Source organism: Caretta caretta, chromosome 1 (assembly GCF_965140235.1).
Source record: "Caretta caretta isolate rCarCar2 chromosome 1, rCarCar1.hap1, whole genome shotgun sequence".
Lineage (NCBI taxonomy): Eukaryota > Metazoa > Chordata > Testudines > Cheloniidae > Caretta > Caretta caretta.
Window position 1 is genome coordinate 170,467,226 of NC_134206.1, and position 26,469 is coordinate 170,493,694.

Here is a 26,469-nt window from a genome sequence, read left to right on the forward strand (position 1 = left end):
GCAAAACACGTTTCTTGCCACATAGTATGTATGCAGCGTGGCAGAGAGGACCTACAGGACACTGAGCCAACAAGTCAGGCTACTTTAAATGATCCAGGTGCAATTAACACCATCTTTCCTACTAATATCACAGAAGGTACAACAGAACCAAAATTCATTGAGGATGTCCTAGAAGAAAGATTTAATGGACACAAATGGCTGCCAAATGACTTTGAAAGCTCAAGCACAAGAGATAGCATTTTTCCTCAAATGTCAATTTGAAAATCCAAAATCTGGCTGGATAAGTTTTAATGAAAAGTGCAGTAACAATAATTCCCCATTAACTAAATATGGTTACATGCTTAGCGTTCAGTCCCCAAACTCATGAAGTTGATACACTGAGTACTGTTGTGAAAAGACTTGCACATTATCTTCAACAGAAGCATGTAATCAGGACTGTGTATCAAGCACTCTTCCCTGGTCTGATGGCACTAAAATGGATTGTGCCAAAATATAAGGTTATCCTGATTCCATTCTTAGGAAGTCTGCACATATCAACGAACTTCCTAAAAGTGCTGGGCACTTCAGCATATTCAGGATTCTGGATTGTCGAGTGTGTGACTGAAAGTGGAATTTTAGGCAGACAAATGAGAGCGTGTGTACTGGTAAAATTTATGCAAAAGCCACTCATGCTCACAAGATAGCTCTACAAATAATATGGCCACTATTATTACCAAATAACTTCTGAGCTAGCTACAGCAACTTGACAAGAAACTCAGAGAAAAACCCCTGCAAGATTACAATAACTAAGGTGTCTGTTCTGTCATCTGCCAGTTTTCATGACCATATAGCATCACTTGTGCTAAGCAGCATGGAAAGCCATCCCAATTTCCAGTCCTGGTGGCAGTACATAGATATGGTGTGTATCCTCCTATTCTTCAACCGAGTTCAACAGAATGGAACTTGGGAGCTTTACCTGTATGCTTTCAAAAAAATGCTTCTGTTCTCTCACTGGTATGATCACACAAATTATGCTTGATGAGCACCTGTGTACTCAGCAGAAATGAACCGGCTCCCTCTGGAGATAATTTAAAAGTTACATACGGGCAACTGAGTTTTGAAAGATTCCAACCACAGATTCAATCAGGTAGATCCGGACCACTTCCAAGGGTGGGTCAATGCCACTTGTAAAAGAGAAGGAATTCTAGATATCACAAGACCAGCCCCAGCACTCAGTAGACGGGCTCTCTCCTATAATCTGTGTGCCCAAATTGCAGCCCAAACCAGAAAATTATTTAGTTTTGGATTTGATGACCATTCGACTTGCATTGAATCCACAGCAGCATGAAAGAACCATGATCATGTTGATGAAAATAAAGTGTTAATGACATTTCAAAGGTTCAAATTATTCACTAGTGAGCCAGCCTCCAACACACTACAAAACGTTGCAATGAAGGATTTAGCTACAGAAATGAATCAGGAAGCTCTGCTGAATGCAGAAATACATGAACAGGAGCAACTGAGTGCCTTTGTTCAGAAAAGGCTTATGATGCTAAAGGAGCAAAGTGCCCATATCAAGTTCCGTGACCTGAAAAAGACAAGGTGTCGGAAGCTTTTCTCCCTCTATGCAGCTGGGGGAAAAAAAGCAAAGCAAAGACAAGGTAGTCAAAATAAAGGCTGATTGTCTCACACCACAGCACATCATTACTGCTATAATGCAGGAAGGATGGTGGATATGCACAAAATATTGCGTCATGACTTAATGCCAATTCCACTTGTTCTTTCTGAGGTAAAGGGTATCTTAGCATTGGAAATAAGTCTGCTATGATAGGTGCTTTAACCAGGGGCATCTCTTGTCCTCATGAGATAACACCTGATAGTACATCCTGTCTGATGATTCCTGGCAAGTATGTGTAACAGCAATGGCAACACCTCTTCCATGTACCTTTGGTGACCTTGCAACATTTTTGTTAAGTTAGTTCTTCATTCTGGACAGCATTTCAGCAGGACTGATGTAACATTTAACAGATTCACACCAGATTCTATTAAGGTATGATACAACAGACGCATTCAAAAGCTTGTAGGCCAATTCAGAAAGTCATATGAGAACAGACCTGTTCCACTACCCAACTGCTGACCAGACTTCTTGGCCCACTCAGAAAATAAGGCTGGATCTGGCTTGCTTCTTCTATGACAAACTCCTAACCAATGCTCCACAAACCAATTGTCCTATCCGAAGGCTTTAAAGAAGACAGTACAGTTAAATCATCAACCTAACTGTAGACATAAGTGAGTTACGAACTGACCTCAAAGAGGCAGACACTAGGATTGTACAACACTGCATGCACACAGATGCGGACTGTGTTGTTGTGTCAGCATTGATGTTTTTCTTTTGTTAATGGCACACTATGAGAAAATGCCTCACAGCAATTTGTGATGAAGGCTCCAACACCAACCCTTCCCCCCGGGATAAATTCCTGTGCATATTATTCAAGAGAAGTTTCTGCCTGTATTTCCACAAGCAGATATAGAAACAATACTTTCTTTCCAGGCACTGACAGGCTTCGATACAGTTTCCCATATTGCTGGGCACAGCAAGGAAACAGCTTGGACAATATTTATGGAGAAAGATGGATTCCTAAGAAACTTAGGGAAGGATGATCTATAGAATGAAAATCATTTCAGCAGAAAAGTTCATCTGCAACATGAACAATTTACTTAAAGAGGAGAGCTGCGACAAGTTCTCAAAGCGTCGATCACTAGGGGACTGACCCCAACAAATGATGCATTGCGCTACCACATCCAAAAAAGCCTGACTTTGCCTGCCTCCACATCGTGGCTTGAAACTCCTACAATCCCACACTGCCCTTACAAGAGAACATGAACTGGGCCAAATACAATGGAGAACTGATACCTAAGCTAATGTCACTAGAGCCAATCCCCCATAACTATGCAGAAATTGTTATCTATGAATGTGTCAAAGGATGCCTATCAATACTGGAGCTGCAGAAATGCCACAATGGCACGCACTGGGCCTGTTAACGCAAGGGGTGTGTTCATACATATAGGACCCGTTAAATTATACCTGTTTAAACAATGCGCAGGACATACAGTAACTGTTTGTAGTGGATTTAAAAGATAGATATTTACTAATTTTTCAAATTGTACTTAAATTTTGTACTCCAAATTAGAAGGTGAAATATTCAAAGTTCAGCTTAGTAATTTTTTTTTTTAAAACAGATTCAGTACATTTAAATCATGAAAGATAACTTGTTCACCTACCTTTCCCAAAAATGCCTCCTATATCTTATTTTTTAGGAAATGTGCCTAATCTATTCTATTGACAATATTTTTAGTGGCATAAAATCTATTACTTTGTTAACTCTGAAAAAATGTTTTAATGAAAAGTTATTGTGCACTTTCTTTTAAAATACAGGACAGAATTTGCTAAAGTAGCAGTCTAAAGTTATGGCCCTAAGCCCATATATTTAGGTACCTAAATGTTTTTGTAAATCCGACCCTTAACATGATTTGGGAGCACAATATCTAATGGCTTCAGACTACAAAACCCAGATGAAGGAAAATAGCTTAGTTGAAGCATTTCAGTTTTCTTGACTTGTGAAAGTTCAACATATCAGATAGTGATGCTGGCTGCAAACAAAGCACGAGCTATTTTCTTATCAATTGTGTGTCTGAGTTTGTGTTGTTCTCACAGTAAGGATGCTAATGAGGTCCTGAACTTGTCTTTTTCAGCACATATGAGCATTTTAAGTATGATACTTAATAGGGAAAAAAAATCTATGTAAAATCTGAAATTCTGCTAATAGTTTGGCATGTGGCAAATCTCCAAAAAGGGCCATAATTTTGGAGTTTAATGTACCCACCCTACACACATGATCTGAAAGCTTATTTTATGTGCAATTAGATGAAGTATGATGTGGAGCTGCCAAATGGTGCTGTAAGCCTGTAGGTGAGGTGAAACAATGGTACTCAAAATGTGACAGTGTCATTTTTTGCACAGTTCCAGAAACACTGCGTTTTTTTTGTTTTTTTTTTTTACTGTGCAAGTTAATTTCAATACCTTAATGTGGTATTTATTGGTCAAAGCTACCAAATGAAATTTGTATTAAAAGATTTTTAATGGGCAAGTTCTCTCTGCCCCGAGAAATGATGAAGCTGCTTAGCATGTGGAAAAAATGGCAAGAGCATTGTACATACCCTACACGCCGCTGCCAGTGAGATACAGTGTAGACATACATCTTAAATTCTGTAACTAAAGCTGTTTCAGTGACTATTTCCCCAAGAAATTGTTAAACATATTATCCAAAGATTATCAATCATAGCATTTTCCATTTGTTTTCTAAAGGTAACCACTCATACATCCAATGACCCATCCTGCTCAGCTGATGAGAATGGCAACAGAAGGTGGCATGGTGGTCCACACCTGTTTGTTTTTTAACTGATGTGCAATCACAAAAGACCATACGTAACTGGCAGAATACTACAGTTAGAGAAAAGTATAAATTATTTCATGAAATGGTTGTAGTTGTAGAGCTTCTTACCGTAGAGCACGACTAAGCTTCTCATAGTTCATGGTGGGTTTATTTTTACGTTGTCCCCATTTCTGTGCAACCAGCTCAGGTTGATTCAGTTTAAATTCCCCTTCATCGCCAACCCAAGAAATACAGTCTCGAGCATCTTTGTCAGTAAGAAGTTCTAGCAAAAACTGCCATAGCTGAATCTGGCCATTGTTTCCTATTGAGATAAAAGGTCATTAAAGATAAACAGAAGTTATTTTCTACAGAGCTGAAGTTATTTTAAGAATTCATAAACTTCAGTTTAGGACAGCTCAATATCTATGTTATACCGTGGCCAAGATTGTAAGTTAGAATCTAAGTGCACGTTTAGGCACTTAAACAGTTGACTTGATCTTTCAAAAGTGCAGCACACCCAGAAGCTCTCACTGAAGTCTTGGCCTAGAAGCCCAGTTCTAGGTTCCTATTCTTGAAAATCTTTAGACTACTGTCACAAGGCACTTTGCAGAGCGTGTCAATCAAGCAAAACTTAAATGTGGTTTTGAGGTGAGATTTGTTTTTTTGGAGACAGATGAAGTAGCAACTCCTAACTGAGGGGAAGGGACAGAAAGGAAAGCAATATTGGAGGACAGAAGCAAGGTAACAGGGAAACTGATACAAAGAGTTTGGATGAAGAAAATCTAAGGAGAATTCTGAAATTAAATTGCATAGCTAACGTGCAGTTTTCCTAAAAGTGCCTTCACTTCATAGGGATTAGCAGGTCTCCAACTGGTGAAGTTACCAGCAGAGTAAGAAAGAAAACTGAACAAACAGTATGCAAAGTGCCAAGTTAGAATTCTGGAACATATTTGCCAATCTCTGCTTCCTTCCCGAATGATCCAGTCAGGAGGAGAAAAAACCTGAGCACATGGTATTGAGTGGGAGGAAGTTTAAGACAACGGTCAACCTTGCGTTTGTCTCATCTACAAGATAGCACTTCCATCAACGTAGTACTAATGTAGTACTAACTCAAAAGATCTGAGGGCTACATACTGTACCAGCACTTCCTGTCGCACCTGGATTTTCCCTACAGGCCTCATATCCAAGTAAGCAGCCCTTAGAAAATTTGGCAAAATCATATCTGTAAGGGATATGGCTGTATTCTGCAAATTCACCATGTGATTTAACTGTTAAATATTTACAACGTTTACATTAAAATAAAATTGAGAAAATACCTGTTCTGTTCCCAGGTGAACTTCTGTCTTCTCCTGAGATTCTTGGTGCTCTTTGTACTTTAGCTGCCTTTGCACTGCTGTTTATTACTTTAATGGTGGTTGGGGTAGCAGGCTGTACAGATGCTGGAATAATTTGCACAGCTGTGAAAGAGCAAACATTGGAGAACAATAATTATAACTTGTTGGTACAACAACCTGATGCATGCATGCAAGAATAAACACACACAAAAACACACACACACACAGTAGAACCTTAGAGTTACAAACACCTCGGGAATGGAGGTTGTTTGGAACTCTGAACAAAACGTAATGGTTGTTCTTTCAAAAATTTGCAACTAAACACTGACTTAACACAGCTTTGAAACTTTACTATCCAGAAGAGAAATGCTGCTTTTAACTATCTTAATTTAAATGAAACAATCACAAAAACAGTTTCCTTACCGTGTCAAGTCTTCTTTTCATTTTTAAATTCCCCCCCTTTTTTAGTCGTTTACATTTAACATATTACTGTATGGTATTTGCTTTTTTTTTTGGTCTCTATTGCCTGACTGCGTACTTCCGGTTCCAAATGAGGCGTGTGGTTGACCGGTCAGTTCGTAACTTTGATGTTCATAACTCTGAGGTTCTAGCGTGTGTGTGCACATCAATATTAAAATTCAAAATATTTCCCCTCCGAAGAGCTACATGGATATTCATAAACCTACACCTTAAGAATAATTTTAATTGTTGCTACCATTTAAAATGGAATTGGTGTTAGCATTGCAGTAGATATGCTACTTTTTTTTAAAATACAGAACTGATTTCTGATATATGTTCACCAAGAATGCAGTTCTGAACAGCTGATATTACAATGTGACACAAGTGAAATATTTATGGTGCAGAATAATGGTAAAGTCAATTGATCATTATAATAAGAAAGTTAGAAATTCAAAATTCTGATTAAATTAAACTCTCAAAGTGGCTAAAAATTAAAGCTTTGCTTTCAAGTTGAAAAACATGCAAAAGATGTGTTATTTCTCTGTGGCTTTTCTGACTTTTTGGTAGCATGAGTGCTGAACCCACATTTCTAGTTGACAAACACCTGTCTTAATAATTTACTGGCATGACTACTCACGCTGATCAATAGTAACTGTTGCTATTTCTCCAGAGTGTTCTTGGCTAGCCAATACATCTGCCAAGTAAAAGAAAAATATTTAAATCTTTATTCAAATCCTTACCCCCATAAGTCAACTGAATGCCAAATGGATTTATAACCGAGAAAACAAGAAAGGAATGCAGAGAAACAACATAAAGGTTGTAGAGTGTAATAAAGATGATGACTTTTAAGAGTAAATATGTAACACCACGTGAAAGAAGTATGCACAGCCTTTTTTATGTCCTTCTGGGCATCTGGGGTGGCACTTTATTTTCACGAATGTACTTTTAGAATATTACACACGCTTTTTTTTTTTTAGTGTTTACCCACACAAACTTTCTGTTTTGCTTATATGATGTACTTTTTTCAGTGTCACAGACAGAAAATCAGCCTACCTAATTGTATCTAAACATTGAATACACAATAGATTAGCTGCAGTGTATATGGGCTAAAGAATTAGCTTAGTAACTTTCACATTTGTGTGAGACTGCAACATAGTAAATAGCACTTAACATTTAATTATGAGACTGTCAAATCAGAAGATGAACCAAAGCTAATAATAAAAACATAAATCAGGAATTTTCAGGTATGTTGCAAGAGCCATACCTCTTATACCTTACTTCCTGTATTAGATTAACAGTAATAAAATTTGAGGAAAGATGGGCCAACCAGATTTAAAATATAGACGTTTCTTTTCGTAACAGCAAGTATTCTCATTATAACATATTCCCTTATCTTGTATTTGACACCCTCCCTTTCACTGCTAATGGAAAGTGGGAAAATAACCTGGACTATTCACAACTGTCTTTATCTTTCCACAGAAAAAAAACAGTAACTAAATCAGTCATTAAGAAAGCTCACATACATTTTCGAAGAAGCTCCAGGTGGCTCCAAAGGATTTCTCCCCGAGGGACCCTCTGGAAGAAGTCCTCTTGATTGAGGCTACATAACTCTCGGCCTGGAATACTAAGAGTATTGAGGTCTATGTCAGTCATGCTGAATTCCTTCATCACCCATACCACCCAGTGGAGTACTTGGTCTGTTGACCACTGTACAGGGTCTAGGAAAAAAGAAGAAAAATATATTAAACAACTGATAACTGTAAAAGGTGTGCCACCCTGTCCATTTTAGACACTACAGAACTATTCCCTATAGTGACTAACAATAAAAAGAACCACAGAAAAAACACTGTCCCATGTGATTGAAACAAGTATGACTGAAAAGTCATATGAATGAGTTGTTAAATTTTTTTCTTCTTTTAAAAAGAACTAATTCTTAAGTTTTAATAACAAAGACTGGTCATGCCACAAACATTCTTTGCAGAGAAACAAAAAGGGAACATAGAAGAAGGTGTGGAAAGCCACAACACAAAAGCAATTTTGATTCTCAAGATGCCACTACAAAACTATTCCTATGGACTTGCTAATTTGCTTTCTATGGCTTTGCCTGAGACAGTGCAGTATCTGGAGTGCTAGGCAAGCCTCTGACTTGGATCACCATTTCTTTTCGCCATCTCGGAAAATTTCTGAGCCCTCTATTGCTCTCTCTACCAATTTTTTTTGTTTCATTCCTTCCAATATGAATCATTAACCTTCCCTATGTTGGGATGGAATACCCTTCCCCAACCAAGATCTAGGTCAGTAACACTGTGTGTGCAACCAGTGAGGAGCTGAGGATATTGGTGGCTAGTGAGAGTTCTAAGCAACATCATTAAGCTTCCTAACCTTTCTGGGAGAAGGATGAATAGTTTTGGGTTTTTTTGCCTTGTTGTAACTAGGCCAACTGGGTGAATGGTTAGAACAGATGGCTGTCAAAAATTGTTTCACGTGCAGGGTCAATTTTTTTTCCTGTTACTATTGTCATATCCTGTAAGTTCTTTAGGCTAACACTATACTCCATAATAATGCTTCTGTGAGCACAGCATAACTCTGGAATCTACGTTGGGACATCAGAGCCATTTATCCTCCAAACCCCAAGAGAGCTCTGGGAAGCCCTAACAAAAAACAGCTTGGCATCATGGATTGACACAGATATAGTTTCTGCGATTTTCTGAACAGAATGGATCAGGAAAGTTCTCTCCTCATTCCCTCATCTAGGAAAAAGATGTATCTAGAGCTGTATCTTGTCTGGTTTCTTGAGGGGCTTTTGAGTTTCATGGCTGAGACAAACATGCTTTAGCAGTGACTTCCACTGGTCATGAAACTCTCCCCGACAGGGTCTGGATCTTGTACTTGGTCAGCAGAAACCTCTCACTTCAGCAGTTCTGAACCTGGGACCACTGACAAAATGCAAGAAGAATAGGTAGTGCCAGAGTTTTAAAAATCTCGTATTAAAGAGCTAACTTTGCATTTGCAGCACACTAGTCCCCGGAAATAGTAAAAGAAATATGAGAATGCTCCTGGTTAAGACTTAGACCCCAAGAAATATTCTAGAGCTGGGGAGGCCCAAGGAATGGTGGTGCTGCTGGTGGTGAGAGTTCTCATCATAGCTCCTGGAAGTCACAAAGAACCTCCAGACAGTGAGCTTCTTGTTTCTTAAAAAGGCTAAGTAAGCTGTCTGCCAAAACACCAAAAATTATCTACTTCTGTTGTTGCCTTGTCTCCTGAAATAACTTTGACTTCTCAAAGTGAAAATACAATGCACTTAAGGTCCCTCTTGGTAAACTACGGCTCCAAAAAGCAGTTGGGGGCATTTTTCCTTTGATTTAGCATTTTCTGATTGTTCCATGCTTCCAGCAAAAAATAGCCTAAAGGAGAAAATGACAGCTAGGAACAGCTGTGGAGGACACCTTGTATGTTTCTCTTAGACAAGAATGAAACTGAAGAAACAGAACAGGGACGGTTAAAGGGTGGAAAATTCCTGGATGGTGGTTAGTTTTTAGCTTACTAGTCAGAACAAATAATTGGAAGGAATAGAGTCTGCAATATCACTACAAAACAGGGCTTGATTTTACTCCAAGCTACAGGTTTCAGAGTAGCAGCCATGCTAGTCTGTATCTGCAAAAAGAACAGGAGTACTTGTGGCACCTTGGAGACTAACAAATTTATTCACTCCAAGCTACATCTCTCACTGTCTGTTACAAAGTGCTCTGGATTCTCAAAAGAGGCAAGTGATTTCAGAAAGCCTTGATGAAGCTGAAAAACAACTCCCAGCAGAAATGCAATTTATACACATTTATAGAAAGGTCAGGCAAAATGAAATCTCATCTTTGGGGAATCATACAAAAATTCATTTAAAAAATTGCAGGCATATATTATAAAGCACCAACAATACATTCAGAATACAAAAGGTCCTCAAGTGCCTCCTTTCTCTCCAATTCCATGAAGTCAGGAAAATCTGATATGGTATTTAAAAGCTATCCTTTTTGGCATTCACTTGATTAAGACATTTCTACTACCAAGAGGAGAATTCCAAAATGTCTATACTTGGGTTGGTCATAAGAGAGGCCAATTTTTGTTTTCTAGAAAATTCTCACCTACATAATGGAAAATAATTGTAAACCTTTGAAATTACAATGGTGTCACATTCACAATGATGATTTTCTTCTTTGAGAAAGCAAAGTTTTAATACTAACAAATCTATAAAGTTGATTTACAACAGTTTATTTAACATTAGATGTTTTTAGTATTATGTTGAAGAGTGTAACTTTTCTTCTTGCATTATGGATGGCATGCTGTGAAATTTCAAGAGATATTCACATGAATATCCCTAAGCTTTTTATATCAAACCCTCAATTAACAAGATATCTAGCACAATGAAAGTGAATTCAGAAATGCTTGTATGTCAAAAGGGATCAACAAAACAAAGCAAATCAGAAGCCATTGCTTCAGTTATTTCTCTGAGAACCTGTTAAGACTATCAGCCAATTTAATACCTTGTTCCCTTGTAAATACCTGAGACTGAATTTAACTTTTTCCAACTACTAAAACCAAACAATGGCAAGAAAAGACAAACAAATCTGAAATTGTTGTAATGTGTTTTGTACCATCTAGGGTTATCACTTGGGCTTCCTCAACAAGGGGAAAAAAAAGGGGGGGGGGCAAGTTTATGGGAGTTTGTTTACATATTACAGGTTGATTTCGTGAATATCACTGGAGAGTACATTACAATGATTTACCGCAGTTAATTTTCACCTGGAGAGTCCAGGGTTCAAGTGTGGCATAGGTCTCACACAAAAAGTTTCAATTTAGCTCCCAGAACACATTTACAGACATTCCATATTCTATAATGCTAGAACAATTAGTCTTTTCCATGGTGACCCTCTTTTGAAAAGATTATTGAAGTTTAAAAATTAGGTACTTTAAGTACTTGAATCTAAGTGTGGCTTTTCATACAAATCTGATACTGCTTGGTGCTCCACATCCTCCACTACTACTGTCTTTAATGAGCCCTGAAGAGAGTCAGGAACACCAGAGAACTGGACCCAAGGTCAAATTCATACACAAACAGCTTGATCTTCCAGTACACATATTTTAAAACTACTTTATGCAATAGACCAGGGGAAAACACAAATTTGTAATATAAGTAAGCTGTGGAGGAAACCTACCCTCTTCTACCAAGGAACTATCAGCCATGGTTCCACCTCCACTTTACTTACTCTATCAAGCTATTTGTACTGCACTCATCACCATAGCATATGAAATCTCATCATAGTATCTGAGCACTTTAATAAATGTTCTCTTATACAATACCCAATATCAAATAATTCTCAATTATTAAAAACATACAAACTACTCAACATCGTGTTTTATTACCATAGGGTATTCCAAGGCGTTCTTGCTCCTTTCTGTAGCCTTCCAGTGCTGCAGCCCATCGAGTCACTTGCTCAGAAGTTTCATCTGATATTGTTGTAATGTGTTTTGTTCCATCTAGAGTTATCACTTGGGCTTCCTCAACAAGGTGAGCTTCAGCTTCAGCATGGTGGGCATCCGGATCGATAACTACCTCCACAGTTTCTACAGGCTTTACAATTTCAAGGATGTTTAACTTGGGCTCTATTCCTAGATATGGATGAAAATAAAGTAAGGTAAAATACATTATTTTTGAGCACTGCAAAAGCATTACTCGTTTCATTTAAATCTCACCAAACATACTGTTACTACATGCTGAGAATCAGATACAGAAAACATCAGATGCATTCACGGTTAGCATCACATTTTCAGAATGATTCATATGACTCAACACTATCAAGGATAGCAGACTCAAGGTGATATTTCTTCTCACCCTTCACTTAAGCATATACACTTATAATTTAGTAAAGTGAACATACAAATAATTATGCCCCTTCACCCCACAATCCCATGCGTTTCAAATTTAGTTTTTATATATACCCACAAAACACATATTCAACTGGCAGCTCCGTATGCATACCTAAGGAACTATTACACTTGTCCTATGAAGGAAATATAGTAGGTCCAAAAATATGTATTACTTTCAGTCTTCAAAAGTGGTTACTTTTAAAGTGTCTTTGAAATTATTACACACACTTTGGTTAGCATCACTTTAAGATACCCTATAAGATACACCTACATTGTAATAAAAGACCTGTAGCATGGCTGCAGCTGACCTGGGTCAGATGACTTAGGGTCACAGGGCTCAGGCTATGGAGCTAAAAATTGCAGTGCAGATGTTCAAGCTCAGGCTGGAGCCCAAATCCTGAGGGGGAGGGGGGGTCTCAAAGCCCAGGCTCCAGTCAAGCCCTGCAAACCCAAATCAATTGACCCTGGCTCTGTGACTTGGATTTTTACTGCAGTGTAGACATACTCTTAAAGAGGCAATGTGGTTTAGTGGATCAGACGACTGGAAACCAGAATGCTCAGGTTCTAAATCCAGCTTTACCAGCAATTTGTTCTGTGGCTCTGGGTCAGTCCCTACCTTTTCCACCTGAGTTTCCTCTATCTGTAAAATGGGTTAAGTAGTATTTATCTATTCTGCAGTGGTGTTATGAGGATTAATGTTTATAAAGCAGTTTGAAGTGCTACATAAATCATTAGTATGATTATAAAATAACTCAGACCTTTACTTTGCTCCAAGAAATCTTATAGTCATTCTTAACTCCAAACTTCTGCTCTCATTTGTCTCCCTGGTAAGTAAGCCTACCTATCAGTACCTCCTGGATACTGCCAGATTTCATTCCTTACCCTTCTCCAACATTACCTTGATGCCCTCTTTATGTGTCATCTTAAGTTTAGATTTTTAAGGGTCCACAATTCAAAACCAGAACAAGAAGTTTCAGGAAGCAAGGTCATACAACCGGTTTTCCATCAAACTCCAAATCCACTCAAAATTTCTACCCCCCTCTTCTAAGTTCTCCATGAAGTCACTCTACTATCCTATTTTATCATCATCACTCCTATTCGACCTCTCTCTCTAGGTACACACACTTAGGCAGTGTCTAAATCTTGCTGCTTCTTCCTGTGTAACACCTTGAGTTCTGGTTTGTTCTCTCTGACCACATACCTAAAAGGTTAATCTAGGCCCTGATTATTGCAGCCTCCTCTGTGGCCTTGTTAAATGCTATCTTGCCCAATTTATATCCATTCAAATGCAGATACAAATACATCTCCTAGCTCATAATTTGACTGTCACCCGCACTCCCTATGTCCTACTCTATTGACTCCCCCTCCTTCACACATTTAACACAAACTACTTGTCTTTATTTTAAAAGGCCTTTCATGTTCTATCACCATTTGAACCATCATCTCTGATATGACAATGAGACAATGCCCTGGTCTACACTAGGATTTTAGGTCAAATTTAGCAGCGTTAAATCGATGTAAACCTGCACCCGTCCACACAATGAAGCCCTTTATTTCGACTTAAAGGGCTCTTAAAATCGATTTCCTTACTCCACCCCTGACAAGTGGATTAGCGCTTAAATCGACGTTGCCGGCTCGAATTTGGGGTACTGTGGACACAATTCGATGGTATTGGCCTCCGGGAGCTATCCCAGAGTGCTCCATTGTGACCGCTCTGGACAGCACTCTCAACTCAGATGCACTGGCCAGGTAGACAGGAAAAGAACCGCGAACTTTTGAATCTCATTTCCTGTTTGGCCAGCGTGGCAAGCTGCAGGTGACCATGCAGAGCTCATCAGCACAGGTGACCATGATGGAGTCCCAGAATCGCAAAAGAGCTCCAGCATGGACCGAACGGGAGGTACGGGATCTGATCGCTGTTTGGGGAGAGGAATCCGTGCTATCAGAACTCCGTTCCAGTTTTCGAAATGTCAAAACCTTTGTGAAAATCTCCCAGGGCATGAAGGACAGAGGCCATAACAGGGACCCGAAGCAGTGCCGCGTGAAACTGAAGGAGCTGAGGCAAGCCTACCAGAAAACCAGAGAGGCGAACAGCCGCTCTGGGTCAGAGCCCCAAACATGCCGCTTCTATGATGAGCTGCGTGCCATTTTAGGGGGTTCAGCCACCACTACCCCAGCCGTGTTGTTTGACTCCTTCAATGGAGATGGAGGCAATACGGAAGCACGTTTTGGGGATGAAGAAGATGATGATGAGGAGGAGGTTGTAGATAGCTCACAGCAAGCAAGCGGAGAAACCGGTTTTCCCGACAGCCAGGAACTGTTTCTCACCCTAGACCTGGAGCCAGTACCCCCCGAACCCACCCAAGGCTGCCTCCTGGACCCAGCAGGCGGAGAAGGGACCTCTGGTGAGTGTACCTTTTAAAATGCTATACATGGTTTAAAAGCAAGCATGTGAAAGGATTACTTTGCCCTGGCATTTGCGGTTCTCCTAGATGTAGTCCTAAAGCCTTTGCAAAAGGTTTCTGGGGAGGGCAGCCTTATTGCGTCCTTCATGGTAGGACACTTTACCACTCCAGGCCAGTAACACGTACTCGGGAATCATTGTAGAACAAAGCATTGCAGTGTATGTTTTCTGGCATTCAAACAACATCCGTTCTTTATCTCTCTGTGTTATCCTCAGGAGAGTGAGATATAATTCATGGTCACCTGGTTGAAATAGAGTGCTTTTCTTCAGGGGACACTCAGAGGAGCCCATTCCTGCTGGGCTGTTTGTCTGTGGCTAAACAGAAATGTTCCCCGCTGTTAGCCACAGGGAGGGGGGAAGGTTGAGGGGGTAGTCACGCGGTGGGAGGAGGCAAAATGCGACCTTGTAATGAAAGCACATGTGCTATGTATGTAATGTTAACAGCAAGGTTTACCCTGAAAGAGTGTAGCCACTGTTTTATAAAATGTGTCTTTTTAAATATCGCTGTCCCTTTTTTTTTCTCCACCAGCTGCATGTGTTTCAATGATCACAGGATCTTCTCCTTCCCAGAGGCTAGTGAAGCTTAGAAAGAAAGAAAAAACGCACTCGCGATGAAACGTTCTCCGAGCTCATGCTGTCCTCCCACACTGACAGAGCACAGACGAATGCGTGGAGGCAAATAATGTCAGAGTGCAGGAAAGCACAAAATGACCGGGAGGAGAGGTGGCGGGCTGAAGAGAGTAAGTGGCGGGCTGAAGACAGGGCTGAAGCTCAAATGTGGCAGCAGCGTGATGAGAGGAGGCAGGATTCAATGCTGAGGCTGCTGCAGGACCAAACCAGTATGCTCCAGTGTATGGTTGAGCTGCAGCAAAGGCAGCTGGAGCACAGACTGCCACTGCAGCCCCTCTGTAACCAACCGCCCTCCTCCCCAAGTTCCATAGCCTCCACACCCAGACGCCCAAGAATGCGGTGGGGGGGCCTCCGGCCAACCAGCCACTCCACCACAGAGGATTGCCCAAAAAAAAGAAGGCTGTCATTCAATAAATTTTAAAGTTGTAAACTTTTAAAGTGCTGTGCTTAAAGTGCTGTGTGGCATTTTCCTTCCCTCCTCCACCACCCCTCCTGGGCTACCTTGGTAGTCATCCCCCTATTTGTGTGATGAATGAATAAAGAATGCATGAATGTGAAGCAACAATGACTTTATTGCCTCTGCAAGCGGTGATTGAAGGGAGGAGGGGCGGGTGGTTAGATTACAGGGAAGTAGAGTGAACCAAGGGGCGGGGGGTTTCATCAAGGAGAAACAAACAGAACTTTCACACCGTAGCCTGGCCAGTCATGAAACTGGTTTTCAAAGCTTCTCTGATGCGTACCGCGCCCTCCTGTGCTCTTCTAACCGCCCTGGTGTCTGGCTGCGCGTAACCAGCAGCCAGGCGATTTGCCTCAACCTCCCACCCCGCCATAAACGTCTCCCCCTTACTCTCACAGATATTGTGGAGCACACATCAAGCAGTAATAACAGTGGGAATATTGGTTTCGCTGAGGTCTAAGCGAGTCAGTAAAGTGCGCCAGCGTGCCTTTAAACGTCCAAATGCACATTCTACCACCATTCTACATTGCTCAGCCTGTAGTTGAACAGCTCCTGACTACTGTCCAGGCTGCCTGTGTACGGCTTCATGAGCCATGGCATTAAGGGGTAGGGTGGGTCCCCAAGGATACATATAGGCATTTCAACATCCCCAACAGTTATTTTCTGGTCTGGGAATAAAGTCCCTTCCTGCAGCTTTTGAAACAGACCAGAGTTCCTGAAGATGCGAGCATCATGCACCTTTCCCGGCCATCCCACGTTAATGTTGGTGAAACGTCCCTTGTGATCCACCAGAGCTTGCAGCACTATCGAAAAGTACCCCTTGCGGTTTATGTACTCGGCGGCTTGGTGCTCCGGTGCCAAGATAGGGATATGGGTTCCGTCTATAGCCCCACCACAGTTAGGGAATCCCATTGCAGCAAAGCCATCCACTATGACCTGCACATTTCCCAGAGTCACTACCCTTGATATCAGCAGATCTTTGATTGCGTGGGCTACTTGCATCACAGCAGCCCCCACAGTAGATTTGCCCACTCCAAATTGATTCCCAACTGACTGGTAGCTGTCTGGCGTTGCAAGCTTCCACAGGGCTATCGCCACTCGCTTCTCAACTGTGAGGGCTGCTCTCATCTTGGTATTCATGCGCCTCAGGGCAGGGGAAAGCAAGTCACAAAGTTCCATGAAAGTGCCCTTACGCATGCGAAAGTTTCGCAGCCACTGGGAATCGTCCCAGACCTGCAACACTATGCGGTCCCACCAGTCTGTGCTTGTTTCCCGAGCCCAGAATCGGCGTTCCACAGCATGAACCTGCCCCATTAGCACCATGATGCATGCACTGGCAGGGCCCATGCTTTCAGAGAAATCTGTGTCCATGTCCTGATCACTCACGTGACCGCGCTGATGTCGCCTCCTCGCCCAGTATCGCTTTGCCAGGTTCTGGTGCTGCATATACTGCTGGATAATGGGGTAGCATGGGAAAAACACAAAGGTGCTTTGAGAGATAAACAGAGTAAAGCAGATGAAGGCTGGCGTGGTTGACAGTGATAGTAAAGATGACAGTTTTAAGGTAACAGATTTCATAGGTAGGGAAGAAGTAACTGATAAAAGATCTTACAGGTGAAGACAGGAAACTTGTGCCTGATCTGGAGGAGAAAGGAAAGCCAGTGGAGGATGTGACCAGTAAGGTGGCCAAAAAGCTTAACATAGCAGCAGCATTTTGAATGAACACTACGATCTGCCAATCACAATGCACAGATGCAAAAAACAAAACAGATACTCCACATTTCGGTAATTTGTCACACATTTCAGTTACTTCTGACATACATTGACAGGCTTGAAGATTGAGAGATATACGATCGCTGTCCACCATATTTATATGTTATGTGGAGATACAGTATTTAAGTCTGTAAGGCTGTTAATTCAGTATCTCTTTCCCAAGTGTTAAAAATTCTTAAAATTATAATAATATAGTCCCTTTGGAAATGCAATGATTCAAATTGCTCAAATAACTATAAATCTAATTAAATACAATTAGAGAATCCCTGTTCAAAAACAGTGTCTATACTGTAAGAATCTATGAATGGTCATACAACACATTTTTTCTTTAACGAGACCAATTAAAATGGATTTTAAATATTGTAAATTAACATTCAAAATTACATGAGAAGCTGTGATCTCTGGATGAAAAGGTATTATATAAGCGCTAGGTATTATTATTTGACCCTATCATTAAGGCACACGTCCCATTGATGTAAATGTTGGCAAAGTTCTGCTTTCAGTTACTTGATGGCAAAAGTCAATTGAATTGTTCTGGATTCATACTGGTGGAATAGCAGAATTTGGCCCTCTTACCTCACTCTACCTAGACACAGGGTGAGAGGGGAAAAGAGTAAAAAATACAGAATATGGAAACATGAAATGTATAAAGAAGTACCAATATTTAAAGTGGCTGATCAAATGAAGAATTAGTCATGAAGATTGTTAAATTCAAACAAGAGTTTTATAAACAAGTTGAAGTATTTAAATAAGCCATCTTATTTTTTTTTTAAACATATGCAGCAACAGTAGTTATAATTCTGTTTTACATAAAACCAGGGGTTAAAGGCCTGTATTTTGATCCCTCAAAGAATGAAAACAGGCATAATAAATAAAGCTTTTTAAAACTAGAGAAGAACTACTCACTATTATAACAAAGATCAAATCATTGTTTGTCAAATGACTACAAGCCATTGAATCTACTGCTTTACCCATACCAGAAAAAAGTGATGAACTAACTCTGTAGATGGATCAGATCATAAGTAGCATTATTTTGAAGTAATAGCCTGAGACTAGCTTTCTGAAATGTTAAATTAAAATACATTCGCCAGATTTGTCTGTCTTTCTTTCCACCTCACTTCTTTCAGCTACATTTTAAGAAAACAGAGGACAAGCTCATGTTTCCTCATTCACACTAGCCTAACACTGGAGGAAGAGCTTTGACTTCCAGGAATACATTATGTCTGACAATATTGTTCTTTATTGTAGTTTCAACCAGTTTGCCAGTTTGGTCCTCTCTCCTTTGCACCTTACCCTCATGGCCAGGAGTTTTAGGCAGATTGAAGTCTTTATGATCTGTGCACAAGGACTCACCTGACTTGGACAGAGTCAGGGAGGGATCCTTTCTTTCAGGAAAACATCTGGAAGGGATCTGTTCGCAAAAGTGCCCCTTACTCTAATGAGAGGCCCGAGTCAGCGATTCCTTGAGCTTATCAGCTCTGGCCTCTGCTCCAGAGCGCATGCTCAGAGGGGCGGGGCTTACAGACTAAGGCCAATGTACCGGGGGAGGGAGCGGTATCTCCCTGGCCTGTAGCTGACTGGAGTATATTGTCCTTCTCCCTGAGGTACTTGCTTAGTCAAAGCTCCTGTCCCTCATGGGTTTGAGGAGATAAGGAGCAGCGGAGCTGTACTTGGCAGAGACATGAGCCTCCTCAAAGCAGTAAAGACGGAGCTGGCGTTCATCACTGACTGAGAAGAAGGGGCAGGAGATAGTTCTTAAACCCGGCAACTCTAGGCATAGTCCCCAAGAAGAGGATCTCCAAGGAAGGGAGAAACTAAACTGTACTAACTAGAATATAAAAATCATTAAAACGCTAAAAATACTAACGACATACAATCATATTTACAGGTTTTGAAGACTATGTGAAGATAGCTTTGAATACAGAGGATTACAACTCGGGACATGTGGCACTAAGAAGGAATTAGAGGAGTGTCTATCCACACCACCCCTTATGGCCTTGGCATAGAGCATGAAGAGAGCAATTGCATAGGCACAAACCAACGGATGCTACTTGCTAGAAATCTCCGGTCTCAAGAACACGAGCACATGCGTACCATGTGTGGAATACACACAGGGACGAGCACTAGAAGAAACAACATTGGTTATGTGTCCCTACGGTTTAGTTCAATATATCTTAGAAACACAAGTATCAACAAAGAGATGACCACTTTAGGCTTTTGCTTCTGATCTTTAGTACATGATCAGTTGATAATGCCACCATAATTTAATTATTTGTGAAGCAGTAAGTTCACGTTATATTGATGTGTCTCTCAATTAGCAGGTGGCAATTCTGCTTCATTTGACTAGATATTTTGCCCAGCATGAGACAAACAACTGCTTGACCTCATTGAAAGGTCTCACATGCAGGGTACTGCCAAGTTCCTCCTTGTCACCATCCCACCAGCTTTCCTAGTTTGAGATTTATATAAAGTTACTATGGAAGACAGACACATTTTGGGCTGCAGAAACATCAGTCCATGACAAATTTTAACGGACACTCTATAAACATATGGTGCACAATGGAAAAAATCAACCTATAGGAGCATGAATAATGCAGTTATATTTTCAATGCTACAGTTAAAAATAGTAATGCATGAATACACTTACAATATGGCTCACCTTGTATGACAGCAAATAAAATGCTTAACTGCTTACCTTGCCTGGATATTACTTGTACACTAAGCTGTACTGTTCCATCTGTCTTTACTCCTTGGTCAAAGAGACTGCGATCTGGGTCCAGCTTGATACAAGGAGGAAATATTTTTAAATTACTAGACTTATAATTAAATGCTTTTATAAAGTTATCTTGTATATTCAGTTCAAAAAACTCTGTACATATGTGTCAGGGAATCAGAATACTTGAGTTCCTAACTGCAACTATCAAATATTTTTAGTCTTAATCATCAAAAGCGTGTGCAGCACTGTACAAGTCATAGTAGACATGCTCTTTACCCAGAGAAATTTGAAATCTAAAGAAAAATTACTCCATGCTGATGAACAGTAGCTCCAATTACAAAAATTTTTAAAAGGAACTGTCAACCTGCAGTCTAGTCAATTTAAAAAAAAAATTAAGTTAAAAGTAGTTTGCTACTATGCAAGAGACCCCAAAAATGCCACAGGGGAAATAGTGAAGCCAACTATAAACAATGTACTGTCACAATGCACAAAGTAAAAAAGAAAAACACTTCTCTCTCTAATCTTAGGTGGTAACTGCAAAAATGCACAAAAGTGTGATTTTTAAGTTGACAGTATCCCTTTAATACAGATACGTAATACTATTTAATGGTCACTCACCACATCAATCAAAGATAGTTGTCTAGACAATCTTCACTTTATGCCTCTGAAATACTACATCATGCCACACTGGCTGTGATTCTGATTAATTCTTTAATGTATCTTTTACATGGACTTTAATACCCTTATTGTTACAGTACTATCTTCCTCTCTTCTACACATCAAACTTTCTGCAGAAAATCATTTATTTCACTCAACAGTATATTAAAAAAAGCGGTGTATTACTGATTTGTCCAGTACAATAGAATTCAAAGTCACATCTCACGCCCCAGCCACTGCGTGGAACCAGCTGGGAGCTATTTCCACCAGAGGCTATCTGATAGCCCTACTCTCTGTATCCTCTGGATAACAGCCCCAATCACTAATCAGTTAAAATTGCTACTGGGAACCAGCTAGAGGCTACTTCTATCAGGCCATGATCATTGACATCAAGGAAACTACCTTCATTTATGTTTTCACCTCTATTTCTAGCTGAGCAAAAAATGTTCTCTTCCCTCAACTTCCATTTTTAGGTGTTGGTAAAAAAAAAAGTTATATTCTGGGACATAACACTGTGAGGTCCAATACAAAGAAGCATTTCTACTGTAAGGGAGTCATTAACTATGTTTTAGCTCTTAAGAGAGCCTTCTTTCCCTTCCTCTTTTCATCATTATATCAAATAAGGCTATGTCTTCACTAAAAGTGCTGCAGCTGCACCGACAGTGATGCGAGAGGTCTTCCTGCCACTGTAATTAATCCACTTCCCCAAAAAGGCAATAGGTAGGTCAATGGAAGAATACTTCCATCCACCTGGTGATGTCTACATCAGGTGCTAGGTCGGCATCACTATGTTGTTCAGGGCTGTGAATTTCTCAGACCCCTGAGCAACATACCTAGCTCAACCTAATTTTTAGTGTAGACCTGGCCAAAGAGACAGAAAGGGAAAGAGGGAGTTGGTTTTTCACCACTGATCTAATGAAAACCCCAAATGAGGCTAACAACACTGGGAGAAGATATGTTCTTTTCATTCAGTGCCCTTCATGATCGCCTTCAGTTACATCTGCTTTAGAAGCAACTACATTAGTAGAACATAAATACTATTCCAGGTCTTCACAATATTCCACTGCCAGCACCTCACTGCAAGGGAATCTTTGCAGTAAGCTAGACTCTGCTTCAAACAACATACTACAGAGGTTTAAAAAAATGATAAGATTATAGATTTCTATGCAGGGAGTGACAGCAAAAGCGCTAACAGGATGACAAATAAAATGATTGTAAGCCTAATAAAATCCTCCATGATGAATTATAGTTATCAAATATTAAACTTTTGAGAATTTGCAAATAGATCCTTATTAAGGATCTATCACAGTAGTTCTCAAACTTTTGTACTGGTGACATCTTTCACATAGGAAGCCTCTGCGTGCAACCCCCTTATAAATTAATAACACTTTTTATATACTTAACACCATTATAAATGCTGGAGGTAAAGTGGGGTTTGGTGTGGAGACTGACAGCTCGCGACACCCTATGTAATACCCTCACGACACCCTGAGGGGTCCCGACCCCCAGTTTGAGAACCCCTGATCTATCAGCTAAAACTGAATCCTTTTTAGCTTCATTAATTGGTACTTTAGATATATTGAAAGTCTACTGTGCTCCAATACGTCTATAAGGTGCCACAGGACTCTTTGCCGCTCTTACAGATCCAGACTAACACGGCTACCCCTCTGATACTTGAAAGTCTACTGTAATCTTTTAAAAATATATTTTGTCAAACAAACTGTAACTCAGTGACTAGTCATTTTCACATCACAATAGGTCAATAATAGCATAATGTGGGAGGTCTGAAACAAAAATGCAGTTTTAGCAAATGAAACTTTTCAATATTTCCTGAGCTCTAAAATAACTCTTAGTGGCTAGAGAAAGTCAGCTTTATAATCTTAGTTCTTTTCTTTGGGCCCTCAGACCTCAAGAATATTTCCTGCTAAACTTAATTTACTTGAAAAATAAACTACATATATATTTTTTGACTGTGACAACAGAGCCTATTTTTACTATCTCAGCTTCATAATAAAAAAATACAAGTCACTGAAGAATCTAATTCCAATGTCAATATCGGATACATCTTTGTGTCCTGAATATAGTATCTTGTGATCATTTTTCTGTTAACAGATATTTCTAAATTTGATTTTTTATTATGCAAAGAATCTCTATGTTACACACTTTGGCAACAAGTCTAGCTAGAAGATAGCTATAGGAAAAAATTAGGTAACTGTACATTTTTGTGTAGTTGTAGCAGGATCTGAATTAAAAAAACTGAAAGACTTTCATATTTGCTATTCAATTCCTGCATTTTGTCTTTTGAAAAACTATACTCATCATTCTGTAAACTTAAAAAAAAAAAAAAAAGAAAGAAAAAAGTGACCTGTCTCAGAAAGAAACTCTGAACTACAACTTCACCTACACCTGTTGCCTACAGCATTTTTCATCAACAAGGATAAGGTAAGAGCAGGGGTGGCCAACCTGAGCCTGAGAAGGAGCCAGAATTTACCAATGTACATTGCCAAAGAGCCACATAATACATCAGCAGTCCCCCCCCACATTAGCTCCCCCGCCCCCAGCACCTCCTGCTCACCTCTCCCCCACCACACCTCCCGTTCAGCTGTTCCCTGGCGTGCAGGAAGCTCTGGGGGGGAGGGGGAGGAGTGAGGGCACGGCAGGTTCAGGAAAGGGGGTGGGAAGGGGTGGACTGGGGGCAGGGCCTATGGCAGAGCCAGGGTTGAGTAGTGAGCACCCCCTGGCACATTGGAAAGTTGGCACCTGTAGCTACAGCCCTGGAGTCGGTGCCTATACAAGGAGTCGCATATTAACTTCTAAAGAGCCACATGTGGCTCCGGAGCCACAGGCTGGCCATCTCTGGGTAAGAGTATTAATAGATACAAAAATCCATGTTTTCTTTCTGGGAAAATAGGAGCATAACTTCTCATCACTAAGAATGTCACTCCTACAGCTAGTGCGATCAAGCATTTGTTAGCAGCTCCTATTCTACAGATAAAGAAATATACACACATACTGTAATAACTACCCAGACAGAAATTCATAAGAACATAAGAATGGCCATACTGGTTCAGACCAAAGGTCCATCTAGCCCAGTATCCTGTCTTCCGACAGTGGCCAATGCCAGGTGCCCTAGAGGGAATGAACAGAACAGGTAATCATTAAGTGCTCCATCCCCTGTTGCCCATTCCCAGCTTCTGGCAGTGGAAGTTCCAGAATATATGGCTCTCCTGTATGGTGAACAGTAACCACACATCAGGGCCAGCAAATATCTTACATACTTTCTTTTAAATCTCTGTGTTACTACCCAACGAGGGCTGAAGTAAAGCAATTTCAATGTATGCCAATGACCTTTCCTGGAACTCGAGAGAATCTTTAAGTATTAACAAGAGTAGAAGGAAATTAGAAAGGTTACCAAGTATTTATTTAGTGGCTGTATTATTTAAGCTTTATAAAAGTTATAATGAAATCAATTCGTATCGAAATAAAAAAAAAATCATCATCCAGGAAACCCTGCAGTAACCATCTATTTCAAAAACATACATTAAAAAAAAGTCACAATATGTTTTTGTATAACTGCAGAACAATCTTTACAGCTAGACCTGTAATCATCAGAAAACACAAAAAACAATGCTGTGTAAAGCTCTTCTGGCTTCTAAATTCAGAAAATCTGAAAAAGTGCAACTCCCATATGCACGAGCAAGTAGCAAAGGCTTCAGGGAACAGTCAAGCCTCCTGACCTAAGATACCTTGGAACATAATTCTTAGTGTATGATCTGTACTTTCAAATTATAATATTTCCCCCCCAAAATTGATAAGACATTCTGCTACTGAGATACATTTCTGACACGAACCCTAAAAGTTTCCCAGTTTTATTTGCAGTAAATTAGTAATTAATGGGTACATATTATAAACAGTTTCAAGTTGATGAGACTGACATTTGCAAGATTAGACTCTTAACTGTAGACAATTTAGCAAACTGAAGAGTGAAACCCCCTATATAAAGATCAGAGTGGAGGGAAGGGACTAAATATACAGATCTATTCTCAGAGTACAGTTAGAACCCTCAGAAGAAGTTTTTCAACACTCTTTGATTTACCTGGATATCTTGCAGGCAGATTTCATGTGCGTCCAAGGAACACTGAAGTCTTGGTTCCAACAACTTCTTAAGATTTCCAACTGGTTCATTGATGTCAATAGCCTGACTCACAAATTCTGCTGTAGTGTACGTCTGCTCAACGATGCTTAAACACCAAAGGATCAAACAATTGATTATTAACCGGATGTTAACAAAACAGCTTTGAACATGAATTAGCTGTGTGTTCTCCTACAGTAATAAAAGTTAAAACAAATTGGAGATAAGCTATGCAAAAGCGAATGTTAATGCCAGAAATTTTAATAGTTTATTGAAAGCCCTACTCAGGGTATGCCTACAGAGCCCGCAGCAGCAAGCCTCCCAGCTCCGGTCAACAGACTCAGGCTTGCAGCACTCATGCTAAGGGCTCTAAAAACAGCTGCAGACAGCTCTTTGAAGTTGCAGCTGGGGCTAGAGCTCTGGCTCTGAAGCCTAGGGATAGAGAGGGTGGGGTGATCATATGTTTTTACTCAGTGACACTCTGGTCTTTTCCCCCAAGTGGTTCCATTTAATTTAAATCCCAGCAATGTGTGAGTAGTTAGAACTATAAGTCATTTAAAAGACACTCTGATTTGCAGGTTTGGACTTGTCTTACATTTATGGTCCATCTCAAAGAGCTTGTTGCTATTTCTTAAAACTGGGCACCAGCTATTTTTGAATAAAATAAATTGTAATTAAGCAGTTTTTAAGCTACTGATATCTTTTTGTGAACAGTGCTTAGACAACTGCAATGTTTCTGAATAATTGCTTTTGGAGATAAGAATTTAAAAAAGATTTTTTTTTTAAATTGTGCCACTTATCGAATGTCTATGTTCTTCTATTTGTCCAAATGTATCCCATCACAATTAAAATCTGAAACAAATATTAAAATTGGCAGGTGCAAGAGGCAACTGTTAGGGACAAAAATAGTAAAATGTTTAAATAAAAATCTGCCATTTTTGAAAAGAAATCTGCCAATAAAAATGAAAAAATAACCCCCCCCTCCCCCAAACATGACGACTAAAAAATAATGTAAAAAAGTCACAAGGGATAAAAATAGTCACTTTCTGCACTTTCCAAAGGTCACCAAATGGCACAACTAAGTAAGGAACAGAATTTAAGTGACTTGTCAATAGTTAAGTAGGAGATCTGGAGAAATGATAGGAGCAGAACCCTGATCTCAGAAATGCTAAGACAATACAACTCACCGACTCAATTTCTTTTCCAAATCTCTAATTAGTTAGAAAAAAATTTAAAATGAGGAGAATGCTTGCTCACTTCTGTATTTTAAGACTACCAAATGAAAAAGAACTAAATGAGTGCAAAGAAACTAGGTAATGCGTTTAGAAATGCCAAAATTTTTCAGATGGGCTAGTACAGGACCCATCCTGAAGGCCGCTCTGTGTAGGCAGATCTCTGCACCTACAAACAGTCCCTATCCTTTTATTTGATTTTTAAAAAACATTTATATGTGTATTTTCACACAAACAAAAGGAAAAAGAACAGACTTGGGGGAAAAAAAGGCAACAGTCAAGACCCT

At 39.9% G+C, this 26,469-nt stretch overlaps 1 protein-coding gene across 5 annotated transcripts in view; it reads right to left on the reverse strand.

Moving 5' to 3' along the window:
- GABPA (GA binding protein transcription factor subunit alpha) overlaps positions 1-26,469 on the reverse strand; it is a 39,249-nt gene that overhangs the window by 3,534 nt on the left and 9,246 nt on the right. For all 5 annotated transcript variants that reach the window (XM_048868102.2, XM_048868108.2, XM_075133334.1 and 2 more), the window contains exons 3-9: positions 24,915-25,059; positions 20,141-20,225; positions 11,618-11,863; positions 7,729-7,923; positions 6,843-6,899; positions 5,729-5,869; positions 4,542-4,734 (exon numbers count right to left, since the gene is read on the reverse strand). In XM_048868102.2, coding sequence (XP_048724059.1) covers positions 4,542-4,734; positions 5,729-5,869; positions 6,843-6,899; positions 7,729-7,923; positions 11,618-11,863; positions 20,141-20,225; positions 24,915-25,059 — 1,062 coding nt within the window. The remainder of the gene's footprint in view (positions 1-4,541; positions 4,735-5,728; positions 5,870-6,842; positions 6,900-7,728; positions 7,924-11,617; positions 11,864-20,140; positions 20,226-24,914; positions 25,060-26,469) is intronic.